The sequence below is a fragment of the Wyeomyia smithii genome, chromosome 1 (assembly GCF_029784165.1).
Source record: "Wyeomyia smithii strain HCP4-BCI-WySm-NY-G18 chromosome 1, ASM2978416v1, whole genome shotgun sequence".
In the NCBI taxonomy this organism is placed as follows: domain Eukaryota; kingdom Metazoa; phylum Arthropoda; class Insecta; order Diptera; family Culicidae; genus Wyeomyia; species Wyeomyia smithii.
This window is the reverse complement of record NC_073694.1, coordinates 12698440-12717683: the sequence shown is the minus strand read 5'-3', so window position 1 is coordinate 12717683 and position 19244 is coordinate 12698440. Positions and strand designations below refer to the sequence as shown.

Below are 19244 nucleotides of genomic sequence, written 5' to 3'. Positions count from 1 at the left end.
TCAGCTTGCGAAGATTACCGTTGAGAATTTTGTCCCGGTTGAATGCAGCAATCAAATTTAAACCATACTGATTTGACTTTAATATGGTGTTCAAATCAAGCGGAGCTTCCATAGCTCTGGACTGTTGTGCTGAATTTGATTCGTTCATCGAAGATTTGCTCGTAATGGACTGCGAAGAACATTCGGCTTTCTCGACGTCGATTGTTGAACGCGCAGATTCCATCCAGTTGTGCCAGTGGTGATAGAATTCAACTTGTGCCCCCAGAGGGATACACGGTTGGTTCAAAATTGATATAGCCATTTCCGGAGTAAGATGTCTCAGCACACCGACGTACAAGTGTTGGCCTATTTATGAATGAACAATTAAGACTGATACAGTGTCTGAAAAACGTTCGGGAAAATAAATTCAACTTACGACAGCAATACGGGAACAGATCTCCTACATTCCAGCTATTAAGCAACGCATACAATTCAAGTATATCGGCATTAGAGCTTGCATACTTCTGTATAAGTTGTTGGCACGTAAATGTATCATCCGCGGAGGTTTCGTTTTCATTCGTGTTTGAGGTAGAATTATTGTTTTCAACATTCATAACGCCTATAATCGGAATTTGTTCAAAATCTTCTATGTTCACAAATTGCGATGGTTCTTCGTCTGAAGTGGCTTGCGTTGATACTACTACCGTTCCCATACTGTTAGTTTCTTCCGAGTGTTCCATTATGCGTTAGAGTTTTTCTTTGCGACATGTAAGTACAATAAACGTACAATTTTCTGTTCGAATATGTTATTTAGCAATATTGTTTCGGCCTAATCATGTTCAACCCCCGAGCTGTTTTATGAAGGTTAATAGGAGGGCCAGCTAGATTATCAACGCTAAGTATGTAGTATTTGCTTTGTTTCGTGGAATTGCACGTTTCGATTGCATAAGCAGCGTAGTGCTCATAATAATTTATCATTTCAATTCGTTTACAAACAACGTGTATAGTTGGGGAGTTACCAAATAAAATTACCTCATTTATTTCGAAAACTACCACATTTTCGACAGAAGTTGCATCCAAATATTGACACACAAAATATCCCTGTTTATACTTTTTGGACTTATACACACATTTGGAATAACAACGGAATTTGTTTCCATCAAAATTTTGTTTCTTGCAGAACGCTTGTATCAAATCAAAATGTGTTGTGATGATAGCATGATGAGACTGTACGATGTATACTGGCTTAACAGGCTCATTTATAAAATGAGCAAATTTCAGTTGATACTTTTTCGCTATGGAGATGCATATGTTCTTGCGGCTAGTTATATTACGAGCGTACGTTTTGAATTCCTTATGCTTCGCTTCAAAACGAAAAGACCAGTAATGCCTTGGAGGACCTGACTGCAGAATCACTTTATAATAATGTAGAAGCATATGGTGTTTTGGCTTCAAGGTATCTTTGAAGAGTCGAACGTAATCTTGATGGTGTTCGGTAATTAAAATACGCAGTCGTTCTGCTAAATCGCTTGAAATTTCGAAACAGAGAAGAATGTCAATCAGCTCTAGGAATTTCAGAATAAAGGACCATACATCATCATCGTCCGGAATAAGGTCACCGACCATTAAAGGAAACAGATGTATAAAACACATCATCTCTCTTGCAGTCATTTTCAAACGGAACTTATTCAAATGATTTTGTGTAATTTCAGGAGATACGTGGTCAATTTCTATTTCTCCATAGTTGAACATGTGTTTGCGTGTATTCAGTGTTTCAAGTGTTAGATATTTCATTGAAACGAAATAATTGATAATATGACAGATATCATAATGACATACACCTTCAAAAACATCATGCATCAAATCTACTGCATAGTTGGTAGTTACGTTGAAAGATTTTATGTTATTTAATATGCAATGTTCTTGCACACCTGTTAAACTGAGATCGTTGGCTACAACATCTGCAGAATAATTTTCAGGATTACGAGCTAAACTCAGATTATCTGTGGACAATGTGTGTGTGATGGGCTTAGGAGTTTTGCAAAATCTACAGAAAAATGTGTGGTTGAAGGATGATGTGAATCCTAGAACTTTATTCAGGCCCAAATTGTCTCCAATGAAAAGAGCTAGGAAAAAGTACACGAGTTTCTTTCCCTCAGGCGTTTCTATGAGAATTCCATTTTCCTCAATATCCCGGATAGACCTGATCAAAGCATTAAGACATTTTTCGTTACCGAACTCTTTATAGTCTTTTCCTTTTATAACAGCTGCCAAGTAGATGTCTGAGTTCTCTACAACCGGAAAAGAATAATATACGAATGATACCGGATCAGTATGTGTACCAAGGGCGTTGTTGATTTCTGAATCATCAATGTATAGAAAAAACGGCAAGACAATTTTACCCGTATCAATGAAAGGTTTACTTTTTGCTCGCCATAATGCCCCATTGATGAAATGTGTATTTGTATTTGATTCACTGATTGATTTCATATTGCTAAGAGTATTTAGGAGCAAGGAATTTTTTTCAAAAACTTTTCGAAATTGGAATGACATAGGTAGCAAAACTCCCGTTACATCAACTTCATCATAGACAAGCTCTCCTCGTCGGTATCGTTCAGCAATCTCTTTGTTAATTTCGAATACTTCGTAATCGCAGACGTTGTCACTTTGTAGAAGCCAACTGAACAATTGTTGCTCATTTTCACATTTGTAGAACGGATTTGAAATTTCATGAATAAGTGATGTTAATCGTAAGCGATTTTCCAGATCGTTTGTGTTGCAGTATTGAGTTGAAAATGTGTTAACGGAGCCAACAATCGGATTAACAATGTCTTTTATAACACTTTTTTGGATGTTCAAAACGTCTGTTCGTGAAAAATTGTTGTTATTGTGGAGGTTGAGTGTAAATTTCACACCACACTCATCAACTGAAGCATTATCGTAGAGGAAGTCTCCCGAAGACAACATAGATGAGTGATGGGTATCTGATACTGGCGTCGATTTGAATGTATGTTGGTTTTCTTGTGAAATAGATGAAGGTAATGGATCGAAGAATGCAGTACTATGTAAAGTCAGAGCTGGGTGATTCAGAGTATCAATTTCATTATTTGGATGATTACTGGATTGTGCTTCAATGTGATCTTTGTAGTGACGTGTTAATGAACTCAGGCTTCCGAGCAAAGTGTTGCATCGACCATGAAATGTGCATTGATAATTGTGTTTTTCAGGTAGATCATGAAACAGGCGAAAATGTTTTCTCATGAATGGAATAGAATCAAAGTGAATACCACATACAAAGCAATTCATTTTTTCTCTATAAGCTGAGATGCACACACTATGTTTGTTTTTCGTATTTTAGAGCGAGGTACCTATGTTTCTACTAGCCTGAAATTCGAATGTATGTTAAATTTAATCTTGGCATGACAGAAAATTTGGTAGACAATCACAACACTGATGATCTTGAATGACGCAACTTTTCTATGCTATTAGAATGGATTAGGATTGGACCAAAAAATCGTAACAACTTACCAAGGTTTTATTCCCTGCTTGAATACTGCTGGTATTAACAGCTTTTAATCTCCGGAACGATGATTTTTTGCACTGAATATCAAAAAACACCTAACAACCGTTTTTCTATCAACCGAATTAAACAATGGCGACGAAATGAATGAACGCTCTGTAATGGAATAAGTGCTGCTAGTATATGTAGGTATTATGCACGAAAGTTTTCGTATAATTATCGTTGCTATCCATGTTCGTACGAAAGTACATTCATGAATTATACAAATCATGCGTAATGTTGCAATTCTAATCGATAACTTGTAATACGAACGTTATATACAATTAACAAAAGTGCTGTACAATCTACGAATTTCTTGTTTACGAAATGTGCATGAGTGGAATAACGAAAAAATATTTTCAGTGTACAATTCGCACAGCGAAAATTTTTACTCTCTTTCACAGGACATGTGTCCTTTTTGTGAGAAGAGTCTCCACAATTAAGACATTTTTGGTCCATGTTACAGAATTTGGAACCATGGCCATAACGTTGGCAAGTACGGCATTGGGTGATATGCTTTTCACCTCCGCCATACTTCCTATAAGTTTCCCACTTTACACGCACATTGTGCATGTGCTTTTTCAAAAAAATTTAAGTTGTTAACCTCATTGCGGTTAAAATGAATTAAATAATTAACAAGGGAAATCCCAGTTCTCTGACTGTTTTCGCCTCGTGATTTTTGTTTCATTAGAATTACTTGGGTAGGGGCTATGCCAAGTAATTCTGTTAGAGTAAGTTTGATCTCATCAACGGTTTGATCGTTGGTGAGACCTTTCAAGACAACCTTGAACGGCTTGGCGTTCTTGGTGTCATATGTAAAAAATTTGTACATCTTGTCAGTTAAATACTGAACAAGACGATCACGACCCTTTACTGAGTCGGCTAATAAGCGGCATTCACCTCTACGGCCAATTTGATAGGTAACTTTAACGTCAGAAACAAACGTTGAAAGTTCCTTTTTGAATATATTAAATTCAGAAGAAATAGTTACCACAATAGGTGGAACTTTCTCCTTTTTTAAAGATTTTATATTTTGTATAGTTTCATTATTAATAACTTCCATTTGACCAGCTTCTTGCTCAGGCAAAATATCAAAAGGATTGTCACTACAGACACTCGATGTGTCAGAAAGAGACGCCTCTCTTTTCATCCCCGCAGCGATGCGAGGTTTCTTTTTCCGTCCAGCCATTTCAGGTGATACGAAAAAAGTTAAAACAAATGTTAAATTCAAAAGTAGGTAGTCTTGAGAAAGACTGATGGGAAATAACTTTCAGGTAATCTTTAAAAGACACACTGACAAAACACAAACTTTGAAGCTATAGGCAGTCAAAGACCAGTCCACAAGCAACCGAAAAAACGTCTGATCTGTAGGACAGTTCAAGACGCACTGAGCGCCAAACGGTCTTTCAATCCTTGTTTGGTGCATACACGGCCATGGACGTCCTTACGGTAGGTTAGGGAAGGTAAACGCAAGTGTCACAACTGTTGTTTTCATAGACTTAGTTTACCTTTTCATCTCTAACGGCTGTTAAGGAGAGAAAGGGTACTTTCGCCACCGTGGTAAGTGACGGATTTCCATACTTTAACCCTTCCCTGTACACGCTTATATATAACCTTTACGAATGGGGAAAAGATTGAGTATGAACCTATGTGTAAAAGTACCTTCCTACTCCCTTTACATTGAACGTTCTAATTAAAATAAGAATCGAACTCATAGCTAATCGTTTGGAAAAGCGAACTCTGTATCCTTGAGACTACGAGCTCTCCTATTTCATTCAGAAAGTTCGTATAATACACGAAGACTTTACCTCATCAATCAAGACTTCCTCCCTTGCAAGTTGAAGTGGCACCTTACTCCTTTAATACACATGCTAAATTTGGTGGGATCGGTTCAGATATTCCAGAGCTATACAATTATAATGAATTGATAGCGATCCAACACTTACAATGTTTGCAGCATGGATTATAATCTTTCGCAATTTCCAATAACGTTAGTTGAATGCTAAGAGATGTTTTTCCATAGAAATCGACCAGGACACAATGAGAACTTTTTTTTTATCTGTGTGAACTCATCACTGCGGCCAGAGACATTTTGATCTATTGTGATATTGCCCAGGTGTTTTCTGTACTCCGCACTTCATATTATTGGCAGTATCACTATTGAAGTGAATGATACGCTTTTCATTCATATCCGTGCTTATGTGTGCAAGTTTACCCTTTCGTTTCAAGCTTCCAGCTCTACTATACCGAGCCTCTTTCTATCCTACGAATATCGCCAAATTACAATTCCCTAAACTGAGGCTACACCTAACGTTCCTCTTTGGCCAGGCTTATTCTAAGAGGGACTAATTATGTCAAGAGGAAGGAGTCTTATCGAAACCTCGTTCCTCGTGCCAATATCGCCAATTACAATTCCCTGTAGAGGGTAAATATTTCTGAAATCAGTTTTTTTTATAAGAAGGACTTATTTTGTCAAGAGGAAGGAGTCTTATCGAAACCTCGTTCCTCCTACCAACACCGCGTCACAATCACAATTTCCAGAGGCCCTCAACCCACCTCTGGTCAGTTTTATTATAAGTAGGACTTATATTTTTGTCAAGAGGAAGGAGTCTTATCGAAACCTCGTTCCTCCAGCCAAGACCGCGCCATAATTACAATTCCCTGAAGAAAACTATGCTACGTTACTCAGAACAGTTTTATTTTAAGAGCGACTTTTTTGTTAGGATCAAAGTCAGCTTGAAGGAAGGGTATGTAGTGGAGAGCCTGAGAATAAACCCATGTTAAAGTCCTTTGACAACCAAATGGCCTGATTCTACTAAGATTCGAACCCACGACCACTCGCTTATCAAAGCGGACTCTGTAACCTTGCGGCTACCCCACAATGATAACTTAGTTCCCTATCAGTATCCAGCTTTCCACGAGCAGCAAAGGCGGACAATGAACAATGGATAAGATTATATAGTCCCTAGACGAGTAATGCCGCTAGTATCGAAGTCCATTATGTTTGAAGCAAATCATGTTGCACCCCCGCGCACTTGAGTCGATTTGTCGTGATTAGACTTGCAAACTGCTGTGAAAATAGACGATCGAACAGTAGACGTCTAGGCTTGTCGGTTTCGGGCAGTCATTCTCCAGTCCCCCGAAAGCCAGCAGTTCGAGCGTCTTGATGATGATGATGATGATGATGGTCCCACCTCATACCCCTACATCGGTTTGAGCTGGTCGATTTATCTAAGTAAGATATTATATAGAGTCATACAATGTAACCAGTTGGCAAACAAATAACGGACTGGTTATTAATACAGACATGGTAACCCTTCAAAAGAATACCAATAATTTAACAATGAGTATAAAAAAACGATTTTCCAATACCATCATGGATCCAAGGCTCATCCAGAACGTTTCCAACCCGGAAATTATCTGGACTTGGTTAGGAATTGAACCTAACATTTAGGAGTGTTAACTAATCAGAATTGATTCTGGATAACGATCCAAAACTACGAGAGAGATCCTGTGATACTATAGTTCTCGATAATGAGCTTTACAGTCCACAGGCGAACCTAAGCCTTTTCAGTTTTTTCTCCCAACCCTAGTTCAAAATCATAAAAACAGATAAATATCAAAAATCAGAATAACAGCATATATGCTATTTCATTCCAAAAAGCAACTTTCCAACCCGATATGCTTTTCATTTCAATTTCAGGGGTTTAATCCTGATGTACTCAATATCCAGATTGTCTATGTCAGTCTACGCGCGCGTGGCTCAAACATGTGTAGTCGGCTCTTTTTTAAACTCTACTATTAAATATTATACAACTAATTCAAACAAAAATCCATCATCATCAGTGAACATAATAGCTTAGTTTACCCAATAAATTTTAAAAAAAAATACATAAATTTTACAATCTTCTTCATTAATTTACCAAAAATTCTATATAATCTGTCTACAAAACAGACTTTATGTGTGAAATACAAAGCCTTTTAAACTCCGCCATTGTTGCTGCACGTTTTACCTGTCTTGGCATCGAATTGAAAAAAAATATTCCTTTGTACAACAGAGAGTTCTGTGATCTTCCAAAAAGAAAATTTGGTGTTCTAGCATCATCCGCGTTTCTAGTGTTGTACCTATGAAAATCACTTCCCCTATCAATTCGATTACACAAATATCGAGGCAGCATATTATTAAATTTTTTATATAGAAACACCATTGTCAGAAAATATACTCTTTGCTTCACAGAAAGCCATTGCAATGCGTCCAGCATAAAACTCGAGGAAGTGTATCTATTACATTTTAATATTAATCGCATAACTTTATTTTGTAAGCGCTGCAGTCTCAATATTTGTGTATTGTTTGCAAGAAATAATATGGATGGGCAAAAATCTATATGTGGTGAAATGATTGACTTATAAAGACTAATTTTACTACTAACAGTCAATTCATTTTTCAAACGGCACAGAATACCGTATTTTTTGCCATTTTCTTGATGACATTGTCAATGTGAGACTTAAAAGTTAATTTGTCATCAATAATCACTCCAAGATACTTTATTTCGTTTACGCGATCAATCGTCTCACCATCAATTGCAATATTTACGTCTGGTCTGAAGTTGGCAGAAGAAATGATTGAGTACTTTGTTTTGCTAATATTTAGTTTAAGCTGTTTAAATTTCAACCAATTCGCCAGATAATGTAAATCTTGATTAAAAAGTGCCACAACGTCATTAGGATTCTTAGCCGCAATGAACAGAACAGTATCATCAGCAAATAAGTTGATATCGCAAAACCGTAAAACTCGCTTCATGTCATTAATATAAATAATGAACAAAATGGGCCCTAAAACACTTCCTTGCGGTACACCAAGTGTATTAGCAATGGAATCCGATTCAGAATCATTAAAGGAGTCTTCTGAGTTCTAGCACACAAATAGCTCTGTCCCTACGATACCAAAGCGCTCCAATGTTTGTAACAATAAGGGCCTAGAAATTGTTTCAAAAGCGCGTTTTAGGTCCAAAAACACCGCAAAAATAGTTTCTTTAGCCTCGATTTTTTCTTTCCATTTTGCTAACACCAGATTTAAAGCAGACTCACAAGAGTGACCCTCTCGATAACCTGTTTGCTCTGGGATTAGCAAATCATTACTATTTAAATAATCCATCAGCTGGCCTTTCACAACTAGTTCTAAAATTTTCTCTAATGTGTGCAACATATTAATGGGGCGGAACTCTTCGGCTTTATCCGTCCCATTAATCTTGGGGATAGGAACCACAAGTGATTCCTTCCAACCCTGAGGCACGTGCCCTGTTTGCAGTGATTCATTGATAAGGTCCAGCAGATCGTGGCCAATGACATGGAAGCAATCTTGTATTACTTTTGCGTTGACATTGTCGATGCCAGCCGATCTCTCAAGAGAAAAACAAATATCTTTCAACAGTGCAAAAGTAATAGGATGAAAACCAGAAAAATGACAGTTATTATGGACCGGCTGTATTATTTCTAGAGGTTCGTTGACCAAATCAATACTCTGATTGATCGATTGAACACTATCAACGAAATAACTGTTGAATTTACTTGCAATCACTCGCGCCGAATGTTCTTCTAAGCCATTAAAAGTTATGGTTTGCGGGCAACTATCTTTACTTTTTATTAATGATTTTAAAATTTTCCATAACTTTTTGCTATTATTTTGATGTTGATCAATCTTCCGTTGTATATATTCACATCGTGCCTTTTTCAAGGTGCGTGAGTATATATTCCGCGCAGCGGTGTACCTATTCCAATCATTGCTATCATTACTTCTGCAAAATTTTTTGTACTTTTTATCTCTTTTACGTTTTAAACGCAAAAGTTCTAAAGAGTACCAGCTGTTCGAATTATGCAATTCAACACACTTTTCGGAAACTAGGCTATTGGTACACTCTTTTAGCGTGTTAGTTAGAACAGCTGCTTTATTGTCGAAATTCCCTGTTATTGGCTGAAAATTCAGGCTTCTCGAAACAAGCTGAGACATTGCTTGCTTCGAGTATCTATTCCAACACTTAATTTTTACTATATTATCACGGTTTTGATCATTCTCAAGTACAACACAAATTGTCTCATGATCTGTGATTTTATAATCGGCCTCAGTGAAAGAATGAACATTATCAAAATTCGAAAACACGTGATCAATTAATGTACGAGAGTGTCTGGAAATTTTTGTAACTTGAAAAACCGTTTGTTGTAAATTGAAAAAATCTGCTAATTGCCTCAATTGGTTCGAATTTGGTATATTAAGCCAATCGATATTAAAATCGCCAGCAATAACATTTAATTTACTCAAGTCAATAAAATTATCCTACCACTTTTCTAAAGTTTCTAAAAAACGCTGGTTACTTGTACTGGGGGAGTGGTACACAATTCCAAAATTTCCTATCGTCATGCCTCTTTCAACTGATATTCCTAGGAACCAATTATTTTCAAAAGATTCGTTTAATCGAATATTGAATTTGATTGATTCCTTGGCGTAAATAGCAACCCCACCAGTATGTCTGGAATGTGAAAGGCAAAAAGCAACTTTGTAACCCGGAATGCTATACTGATCAAATGCATCAGCTTCCACTATATGAGTTTCCGCTAGCAATACTAACATTGGACGTGTTGTTTCCACAAGATGCCGTAAAGCAACATAATTTGTAGATAAACCAGCAATATTCAAATAAATCATTTCTAATTTCCTTTCACATTGCGTTTTCTTCAGCTGCTATTTACTTAACAACATGTTGCTCTTTCTTTTCTCAAACAGTCTCCGAAATACTGGACACTGTGTACTATATGCTGGATGTTTAGCGTCCAAATTTGAATTGAAGTCTTTATTAGATTTTGAACAATTTACGCAGTTAAAATCAATTGATGAGCATTCCGATGTCTTGTGCTGTGCACTACACTTAGAGCATGTTTCGGAATTAATACACTCTGTGCTTTTATGTCCAAATTCTCCACATTTGAAGCAACGTAGAACATTAATGGCCTCTTGAACAGAACACCTATCCCACCCAGTGCTTACTTTACCAGCAGACATCAGGCGGTCGAATGTGTCCCTATCAACTTCAACAATTGTATTATATTTATTGTATTTGAAGCGTAAATTTTCAAATTGCGCAATAACTTTGACTTCATTGATTCCGATGCCATCATTTTGACTTTTCAATAAGTCAATGAAGACTTCGCGGGAATATTGATCACTCATTCCCACAATTTTCAATTTTGGCTTAGCGTTTGTAGGAATAACAGCATTGTACCTTTCACCTAAATTGCTTTCAATGTTTTTTTTCACGTCTTCAATATTATCCCCTATTGCACACTCAGCAATTATCGAGCCAGCTTTCCCGTTCCTAAAGTTTCTAATTTTGTGTACTTTCGGATTCAAATTTTCTTTCAAAAAAATTCTAGTGTCTTCACTAGATTGAGAAGACTCGACTGGTTTAATCACAATGACCGGCCAAGTCTTACGGTTTTCAGCGCGCTTTAATTTATTTACCGTATTCCCAATCGATCCCGCTAAAACATTCGCGTATGTCGGAGATTTTTGAGAAAAAACCTCGTTATCTTGCATAATCGCGTCTTCAATCGGTTCATCATATTTATTCGAAATAATTTTTTTCTTATTGGGAATAGAGTCCAGTTCAGAGTGAACCGTTCTCTCAGTTCTAGATCTCTTTCTATTCATTGGCACACTTTTCTCTCGATTAACATTTTCGATTACTTCTATTTTGAAATCTTCAAGCTTTTTGGCAACATTGGCTTCAATGCATGCCATGCTCTCACGAAGAGAATTGCTGATCGATTTCAAAATAGTATCGATACCGTTAGCAACCGCGATGTTTATCTTAGTTTCGATTCCGCTTTGAGTATTTGCAAGCGACTCAGAGATAGATAACGAAGTACCCATCATCTTTGTCATCTCACCACTCAAAACATCATCTATCCCGCCATTATCTTGGGCCGATAAACATGCAGCACATTTAAAAACAATATTCTCAGTATCGTTAACGACTTTCGCCGCTATTTTAGTGAGCGGTGTGCAAACTCGATGAAATCGAGACTTGCACTTACCCACGCAAACAACGGGATCATCGCTAACACGAACTATATTACCACATTTTGCACAGTCCATATCAAACGCACAAACAACCGCCGGCTGGACTCGTCCAGCAGCAACGGCGAAGGCAAAAGGCAGCGAACAATGGAAAAATATAACAATAAATATTTCACCCAGCAGCCGTAGCGTCTATGTAATATAGACGCGATGGTCGGCGCTGACACAAATTAAATCAATAAAAGAACGAATAAATCGAAAGCATGCAAAGACACTTCTACTTATCCGTTTAGGTATCCAATTTGGCCGTCGGATCACTAGTACTAGATCACCTGAAGCACTTGATTTCACACAAAAAAAAACTTTTTAATTGAGACACTAGCGGTACACAAGCTACCATGTTCACCGTATCACCACTATTCATCGACATCGCACAACCACCGGGTGTGGGGACTTCCCAGGAGTCTACGGCGTCTTCCTAGTTCTCTTTTGAGTGTAATTTTTGAGACTCTTACGTCAGGCATTCCGAAGTTTCTGTGCGGAAAAAAGGCGCAAAATACAGGGTTTATAACCCTTTCCGACCGAGCCCACAAAATTGTGTAGGTAAAAAATGACGGATAACAAAACCTCACACCAAATTTTCATTGCTGGAAACCAGCAAAATTTTGCTGATTTTTGGTGTGCTGTGTTTCCAGCAATCTGTTCAGCAAAATGAAATTTGCTGATTATTCAGTAATGCTCAATTGCATAAAAATGACAGATCGTTTGCTGCATGTTCAGTAAAACAAAATACAAATTGCTGATTGTCAGCTATGACAATTTGCTTTACATTCAGCAAAGCATAAATCAATTTACTGGTTAACCAGTTAGTTCAAGGGAACCATGTTTCCCTCAGGCACCAGCTTCCATCCGCCCATCGGATCATAGCCAAATCACTGTTGAACTAGAGATGTATGATTATCATTTCAACCTTTAAGTTCATCTAGCCCAACAGTGACTTAGCTATGGTCCCATATCCGCTATCAGGAGCTTAGAGATGATCCCGTACCAGCTGCACAGCGATTTGGCGCGTTTTACTAATGTCAGCTTGACGTTAGATACTTTGACATATCAATTCTTTCGCTGGATTCCAGCAAACATTCATTTACTGTTCTCTGTTCAGCAAATAGATTTGCTGTATTTTTGCGAATCACTGAATCGATTACTGGTTTTCAGTGAATTTATCAATGAAATACTGGTTTACAGCAAAAATAAAATTACTGAACGAAATTTAGTAACCTGTAGAACTGAATTACAGTAAACTTTTGAAAAAAATGCTGTGATTCAGTAAACAAGTGATTTGCTGATACACTTTCAGCAATGTACTTTGCTGAACCATAAAGAGAATTTTTGGTGTGTAAATCGGAGCAATTCCTATATAAAAACACTTGCTTGCTCTATTTTTTTATTTTTCGTTGCAGCTGCGATGTTGACAATAGCGTTATGAGAAATAAAACAATGATTAGGACGTTCTACCTACGCAACTATATGGGGCCGGTCGGAAAGGGATAATGTAGATCCATTTCAGGTAAGCCCAGAGGAGCCTCTCGAGTTAAAAAATTTTGTATACAAAACCATCTGATTTTTCCGGTGAACTTATTCAGTTATATATTCTTTAGAAGTCTTTAACCGGTAGTTGACATAAGAAACTGTCGTAAATATTAAATTTTTTAATCAGCTCAAACTTGGTTTAAATCAAATGCTTTCTTGAAAAACTATTCGATCTGACATCGCTGCTGCGTGCTGCTGATAGCGAACCAAAGGTTCGCCGCTTATTCCGCAGCTCAAGTCTCTAATTTTAGCCTCTCTCCCACACGCTCACTTCTAGCGCTCCTACTCTTTTACGCAGTCGACTCCGCTAACGACGGGGACGAGTTTTTCGAGCGAACGATCGATCAGTACGATCGTGTGCTTCGTTCGGCTCGGTTCGCTTGATGGTTGCCTTTCTGTTGGAGGACGACGGGACCGTTTAGTGTTTTACGGTGGTGAGACAATTCAACCTGTGGAGAAGAAGAAAGGCCAACCTAGAGGATTGGTAGGTTGTGTGATGTACTTAAAATCCCTCCACGCAATCAGCGGCGGCGGCGTGTCAACGAACGACAAACGATGATAAAACCAGCATCTGTTGAAGTGGTTTAGCAGCAGTGGTGGACACACACAGGAACCTGTGCGATAGATTTTCCATTTGCGAAGTCGGATTGTGTTGCGGTCTAGTTGTCTCCGTTCTCCGTGTGCCATTCCGAAAGGTGATTCCCGTTCCGGAACGGATCTCCTTCCAGTTGGATTTGAATCTCAAAAGTGAAATTTTTATACATAAAAAAGTACAAACCCTCCTCGGTGACCGACACCGCATGTGTGTATGTGGACCGTGTTCCACTCTTTTGTGAAGTATCATCGAGTTGTAAGAGAGTTGCAAAACAAGTGAAAACGGCGTTGATCTTTTCAAGTCGATGGGGTTCTGTTGTCCACACCACGCGATGGTGCGATGACCAAAAAGAAGTAACGCCATTTGCGGTGCGAGCGGATGTGAATAAAGGCATGATGGGCTTTTTGTTTATTTGTTTCGCTCTGTTTTCGGAATGGAGACACATCGCGAAAGGTCCACCGGGGGAGTGCCGATGCGGTGCGGTCGAACGATGATTATGGTGACGGGTTTTCGTGTTTTGGTCCACGACCAAAACGATGGCGGCTGAAGCTGCTTGTGGCGAACGCGTGGAGGAACGGAAAGCACTTGGTTGAGATGATAGTCTTTTTTTTCGGCGGTGTGATGTGAAGCGAGTAATTGCTGTGTAAAACTTCAATTTCACTCCCCGTTTTGGACGTTAACATTCCCGGTGGGTTGCAATGGTTTGCTGCATAAATTACGGCCTCGCTACGTGACCCCCGCGACAGCGGGCCAAGTTATCTAGTTCTAACTTTATTTTGACTAATAATATGGTTATAACCTATAAGTTTATGGAACGGCAGAAGAAATCTGCTTTCCTTACGTTTTGCGACAGAAACCCTTCCTCCAGCGGATATCGGGAGGCTGATCGTAGCAAACACTGCCACTGGCTGTGAAGTTTTTTTTTCGTTCGTCTTGACATTTAAAGGCATATTTCACCACCGCGCACCCCGCTTGCTTGGGTGCTCTCGGCCAGGTTTCGTTTCAGTGTGCCGCAGCGTCGCGTCGACCGCACCGATCGAGAGTCTCTGGCCTCTGTATTTATACATAATTTTATTAATTGTGGGAAGGAAACCTGTGGAAGCACACGATGTGTGCCATGCCATGGGAGTTGCATCTCTGCTGCATCTCAAGGAGCTCTGCCTGGCCGCCGTCGTCGGTCGACTGACTGAATTCGATATGGATTTGTTGATCGTTTTCGTTTTAGCAGTGGACTTAAAGCAAGGCGCGGCGAGATTGGCATATTTCTTGGCCGTATAATCTTGATTTGAATAATTAGAGAGGAATGAATTTGAGCAGAGAAGCTTAGACGACTGATAAATTAACACAAATGGGTGAAAATTGGGCTTGAACTAAAAAATACATTTGAATACTGCACGCTTTTTTACTTAATTTTTTACCTGCAGATAGAGTTTTCGCTACTTTTTGCTCGATGAATTCAAAAAATCCCCTTGTATTCAGTCGTCCACTGATATAAAACAGGATTTTAAACCAACAGTGGTAACGTCAATGTTTAAAAATTAACCGAGATCTTTCCCAAAACTGTAAAATATCTAAAAATGGTAATTTTCAGTTCATCCATTGTCTCTTTGTCTGTGATATTTTTTTAACTACCTTTTTGAAAAACAACATGTTGAGAAAACGGCTATTTAATATTATCCGTAAATTTTCGGATTTCCAGCAATTACATCCAGAACCAATGACCATAACAGTTTCATGGCACCACGAGTTTATCGCTGAGAACAAAAAACCATGAATAGAATTGGTTTTACGTTATATAACCTAAAAAAAAAGACAAAATGGGACAAAATATGCGGGTACATTTCAAAAGTGCTTGCATATTTTGTCCCAACACCAGTGGTGGGCACCGCTAACCGAAAATTTAGCGACGCTAATCGCTAAGTCACTAACCGGAAAATTTAGCTCGATAATCGCTAAACGCTAAACCCACATAAGCGGAACTTTCGCTAATCGCTAACTTTTTAATATGTAAATAGTCATATCGCTATATTTATTGCTCGTGTTTTGTAAGATTTGGACCACTTTAATCTTTTTTGGTTAAACAACGAATACAATTACTTACAAGAAAAACAAAAGTTATTTAGCTTGCATTGAAAATAGATAGGGTAATCGCCTGATTATTCATCTCAACAGCTAGGTGCACCTATATTCATCTTTTTTTCTCATTCGTCCAATTTACCGTCAAATTTCTACAAGTTTTTGAAAGTAAATCTATTTGCTTCTCTATTTTGTCAAGTGGTTGGAAGTTTTACATTGAAAATATGGTAAAATTTGACGACAAATTGACTAAAAAGGCGTGATGAGATGAATATAGGTACTGAGATGAATATAGGAGCGGTTACCCTACTCTTAGGAATGTTTTCATAAAAATTCAATTATTATCTGAATCGAAAAAGTAGAACCAAAGTTGTCATAATTTCAAGCGCATTGCAATTTACCAAAGTTCTTGGTATACCTTGTGCTTGTTCTTCAAATGCTCCTGTGGCTTGTACGATAACTGGAACTCCATTCTAGGGTAAAAAGTAGGAGGGTGGTATCCAAGACACGACCGCATAGTTGACGTAGGACTACAATAGTTTTATATTTTCTTTTGAGGTTCTGTTTGATTTGAGATTGTTTTACTTTTGGCACGGTTCGATTTTGGCACACATGTGCCAAGAACGAGCGATTATGTTCAATCACATATTTTAGTTTTCTTGATTTTTTAACCAATTTAAGCTCAAAATCCTCCAAAAGAAAGGTATTTTGGTTCTTTATGTTGCCGAAGCGGATGGAATCGTTGAAACGGTTCCTGAGAAATGACCGTATTATCAATTAATATAATCAATTTTCTTCAATACGCGAAATGGCAAATTGAATACGACTTACTAGAAATTAAACTTCCTTCTATATTCATTTGTCTTGTGAAAAATGGCTCACTTACAAATCGTCAAGTGGTAAAGATGTCACATAAATAAATTTCTGAAGTTACAAGTTCGTGGGAGAAATAACGGTAAAGAATTACAGTTTTTAGACGAAACTGTATACAGTCATACCTCGATATAAGGCAACTTTATTTTTATTTTCGTTACGTTATATCGAGTTACGTTATATCGAAGCAAAAAAAAAATTTTTAAAATTTATGCAAGAATGTTAATGGTTACTCAAATATGCGCGAAAACCCATTTTCCATCACCTATCAGTATTTTAAACCTTTCTTATGCCCACAGGTTACTCAAAGATGCGTGAAAACCTATTTCTTATCACCTATCAGTATTTTTAAACCATTCTTATGCCCATTAGGACAATTTTCAACGAGCAAAAAAAAATTTTTTTTAATTGATGCAAGACTGTTGACGGTTACTCAAAGCTGTGCGAAAACCTATTTCTCATCACCTATCAGTATTTTTAAACCTTCTTATGCCCATTTAGAGAAAATTTCAACAAGCAAAAAAATTTTTTTTTTCTAATAGATGCAAGACTGTGAATTGTTACTGAAGGATGCGTGAAAACCTACTTTCCATCACCTATTAGTATTTTTAAACCTTTCTTATGTCCATTTAGGACAATTTTCGCATTAGTTTCATTAATTTTAAAACTTACTGCAAACATTTTTTTGAAGCAATTTATACCCCGGAAACAGTTGCTGCATCATTTATTTTCAATTTCAATACATTTTCAAAGTTACGTTATATCGAGTTACGTTATATCGAGGTTGCCTTATATCGAGGTATGACTGTATTCACTGAAAATTACAAATTGACCTAGAATTTTATAAACATGTTAACATTCAATTCAGGTAAACTTAAACATTTTATCAGTAAACAGAATCAGAAAAAAATGAATCAGTTTCAAAATACCACAAAACAACGAACACGCCATATTTGAAAGTCATATGTCTATTATCTTCAAAAATAAACCGGGCTAGAAGGATAAACAACAATAGCCTCAGCAAATAATGTTTGCATAGTGTTGTTCAATTGCAAGTAAGGTTATGGAAAGTAATATTATCTTGAAGATGCTAATGTAAAAAAAAAAAATTAATCGAAAAATACATATACAAATGTGGGAACTCTAATATCAAGATAAAATGAATTTGGTTTTCCTCTATACCGCCAAATCGGGATGCAACTAGGATTATTATATTGATCTAAATTCATTTCGCTAGCAGAATATAATTCATCAGTACAGCTCATTTAAATACCTTTTCAAGATCTATATGAAGCATTTTGGTTCTCTATTGTCTGTTAAATACTCTATGTTTAGTTATTTTAATAAATCTGAGAAAAAAAGCAGAGTGTAGAGTTAAAAAATGAACAACGAATTTTATCTGTGCAATGGACCAAATTTGGATGCTCTACCTCTACCGATCCGTACAAAATTTTGTTATCCCCGGTGGCGCAGCGTTTTTGCGGCGACCGAATAATTGAATACTGATATTTGCTACTATACGAAACAAGAAGAAGAAGAAGACAATTCAAACGGCAATTCGATTGTGTTCCAGATCGCAAAACGACACCTACGCGTTAACCCAACACGCCTCACTGTGCGTCGACAGCGGCAATGTAGTCTTTTGGCTTGGCTGCACACTTATGAATATCGAGTTCTTCTGCACTGCTGGATGACGTGTGACCAGCGCTCTATTCATACATTGCTCGGTGCAGCACTGCCGCCATGGTACCTGTGCCACCATGTTTTCCTTCAAGACATCAGTTTTAAAAACATTCTAACAGCAGAACGTAAAACTGTCTGATAGTGGAGGTGGTTAAGAACTTTCCGAAAAAGCTTCACCTTCAAGACATCAAAATAGTCTAGGCTCATGGAAGGAAACATTAGTTGACCTATTGGGACGGGGAGATTCTGTCAAATTTTTTTTGCCACTGCTATGCAGGAAACACAGCAGGAAGTTGGTGTCTATTCATGAAGTCTGTGCCAGGCGTGCTTGCATGTGATTGGTACATTGTTCGTGAAAACTCGATCTTGAAACTTTTATGGAATTTTCACTGTTTAACAATGAAGTGATAAAAATAACTGAAAAATCACAAAATTGTCCATCATTTTATCAATCCAAAGACATATTTATTATTGTGATCCGTCCTGTGGTTACATCAGTATTACCGTTTAAAATCTTTCATTCCAACGTTACATCTTGGTTTCAGTTTCCGCAGAATGTATCTTAATATAGTGCGGTTAGACGTAGTCCTACGTCAAAAAACGGACAAAAGTAACTTTCGCAGTAAAGTATGTTCATCTTTCGAAGCAATTTACATACGCCATCAGCAATTCACAGTTTTTCTAAATATTTCTATTGTCGCTTCCCTACAAAATTTAGCGAATTAGCGATTAGCGTTTCGAAGGCCAAAATTTTAGCGACGCTAACAGTTTCGCTAACCAGCTCAAAAATTAGCGAAATCGCTAAATCGCTAACTGAA

At 37.6% G+C, this 19244-nt stretch overlaps 2 protein-coding genes across 8 annotated transcripts in view; one reads left to right on the top strand and one right to left on the bottom strand.

Annotated features, from left to right (window-relative positions):
* LOC129716579 (uncharacterized) lies at nt 1-995 on the bottom strand. The gene is made up of 3 exons (XM_055666413.1): nt 416-995; nt 69-345; nt 1-4 (listed from the first exon to the last, which is right to left on the bottom strand). Exons 1-3 carry the CDS (start codon nt 717-719, stop codon nt 1-3), a joined length of 585 nt encoding a protein of 194 aa, XP_055522388.1. The 5' UTR covers nt 720-995.
* Nucleotides 996-13552: 12557 nt separating this feature from the next.
* The window catches only part of LOC129717488 (uncharacterized), a 90989-nt gene continuing 85297 nt past the window's right edge, over nt 13553-19244 (top strand). For 2 of the 7 annotated variants that reach the window (XM_055667421.1, XM_055667416.1), the window contains exon 1: nt 13554-13683. The gene's annotated coding sequence lies outside the window, so the exon portion shown is untranslated. Of the gene's footprint in view, nt 13688-13744; nt 13895-19244 lie in introns of those variants that run through there. The other 5 variants (XM_055667418.1, XM_055667422.1, XM_055667423.1 and 2 more) reach the window with 5 other exon arrangements.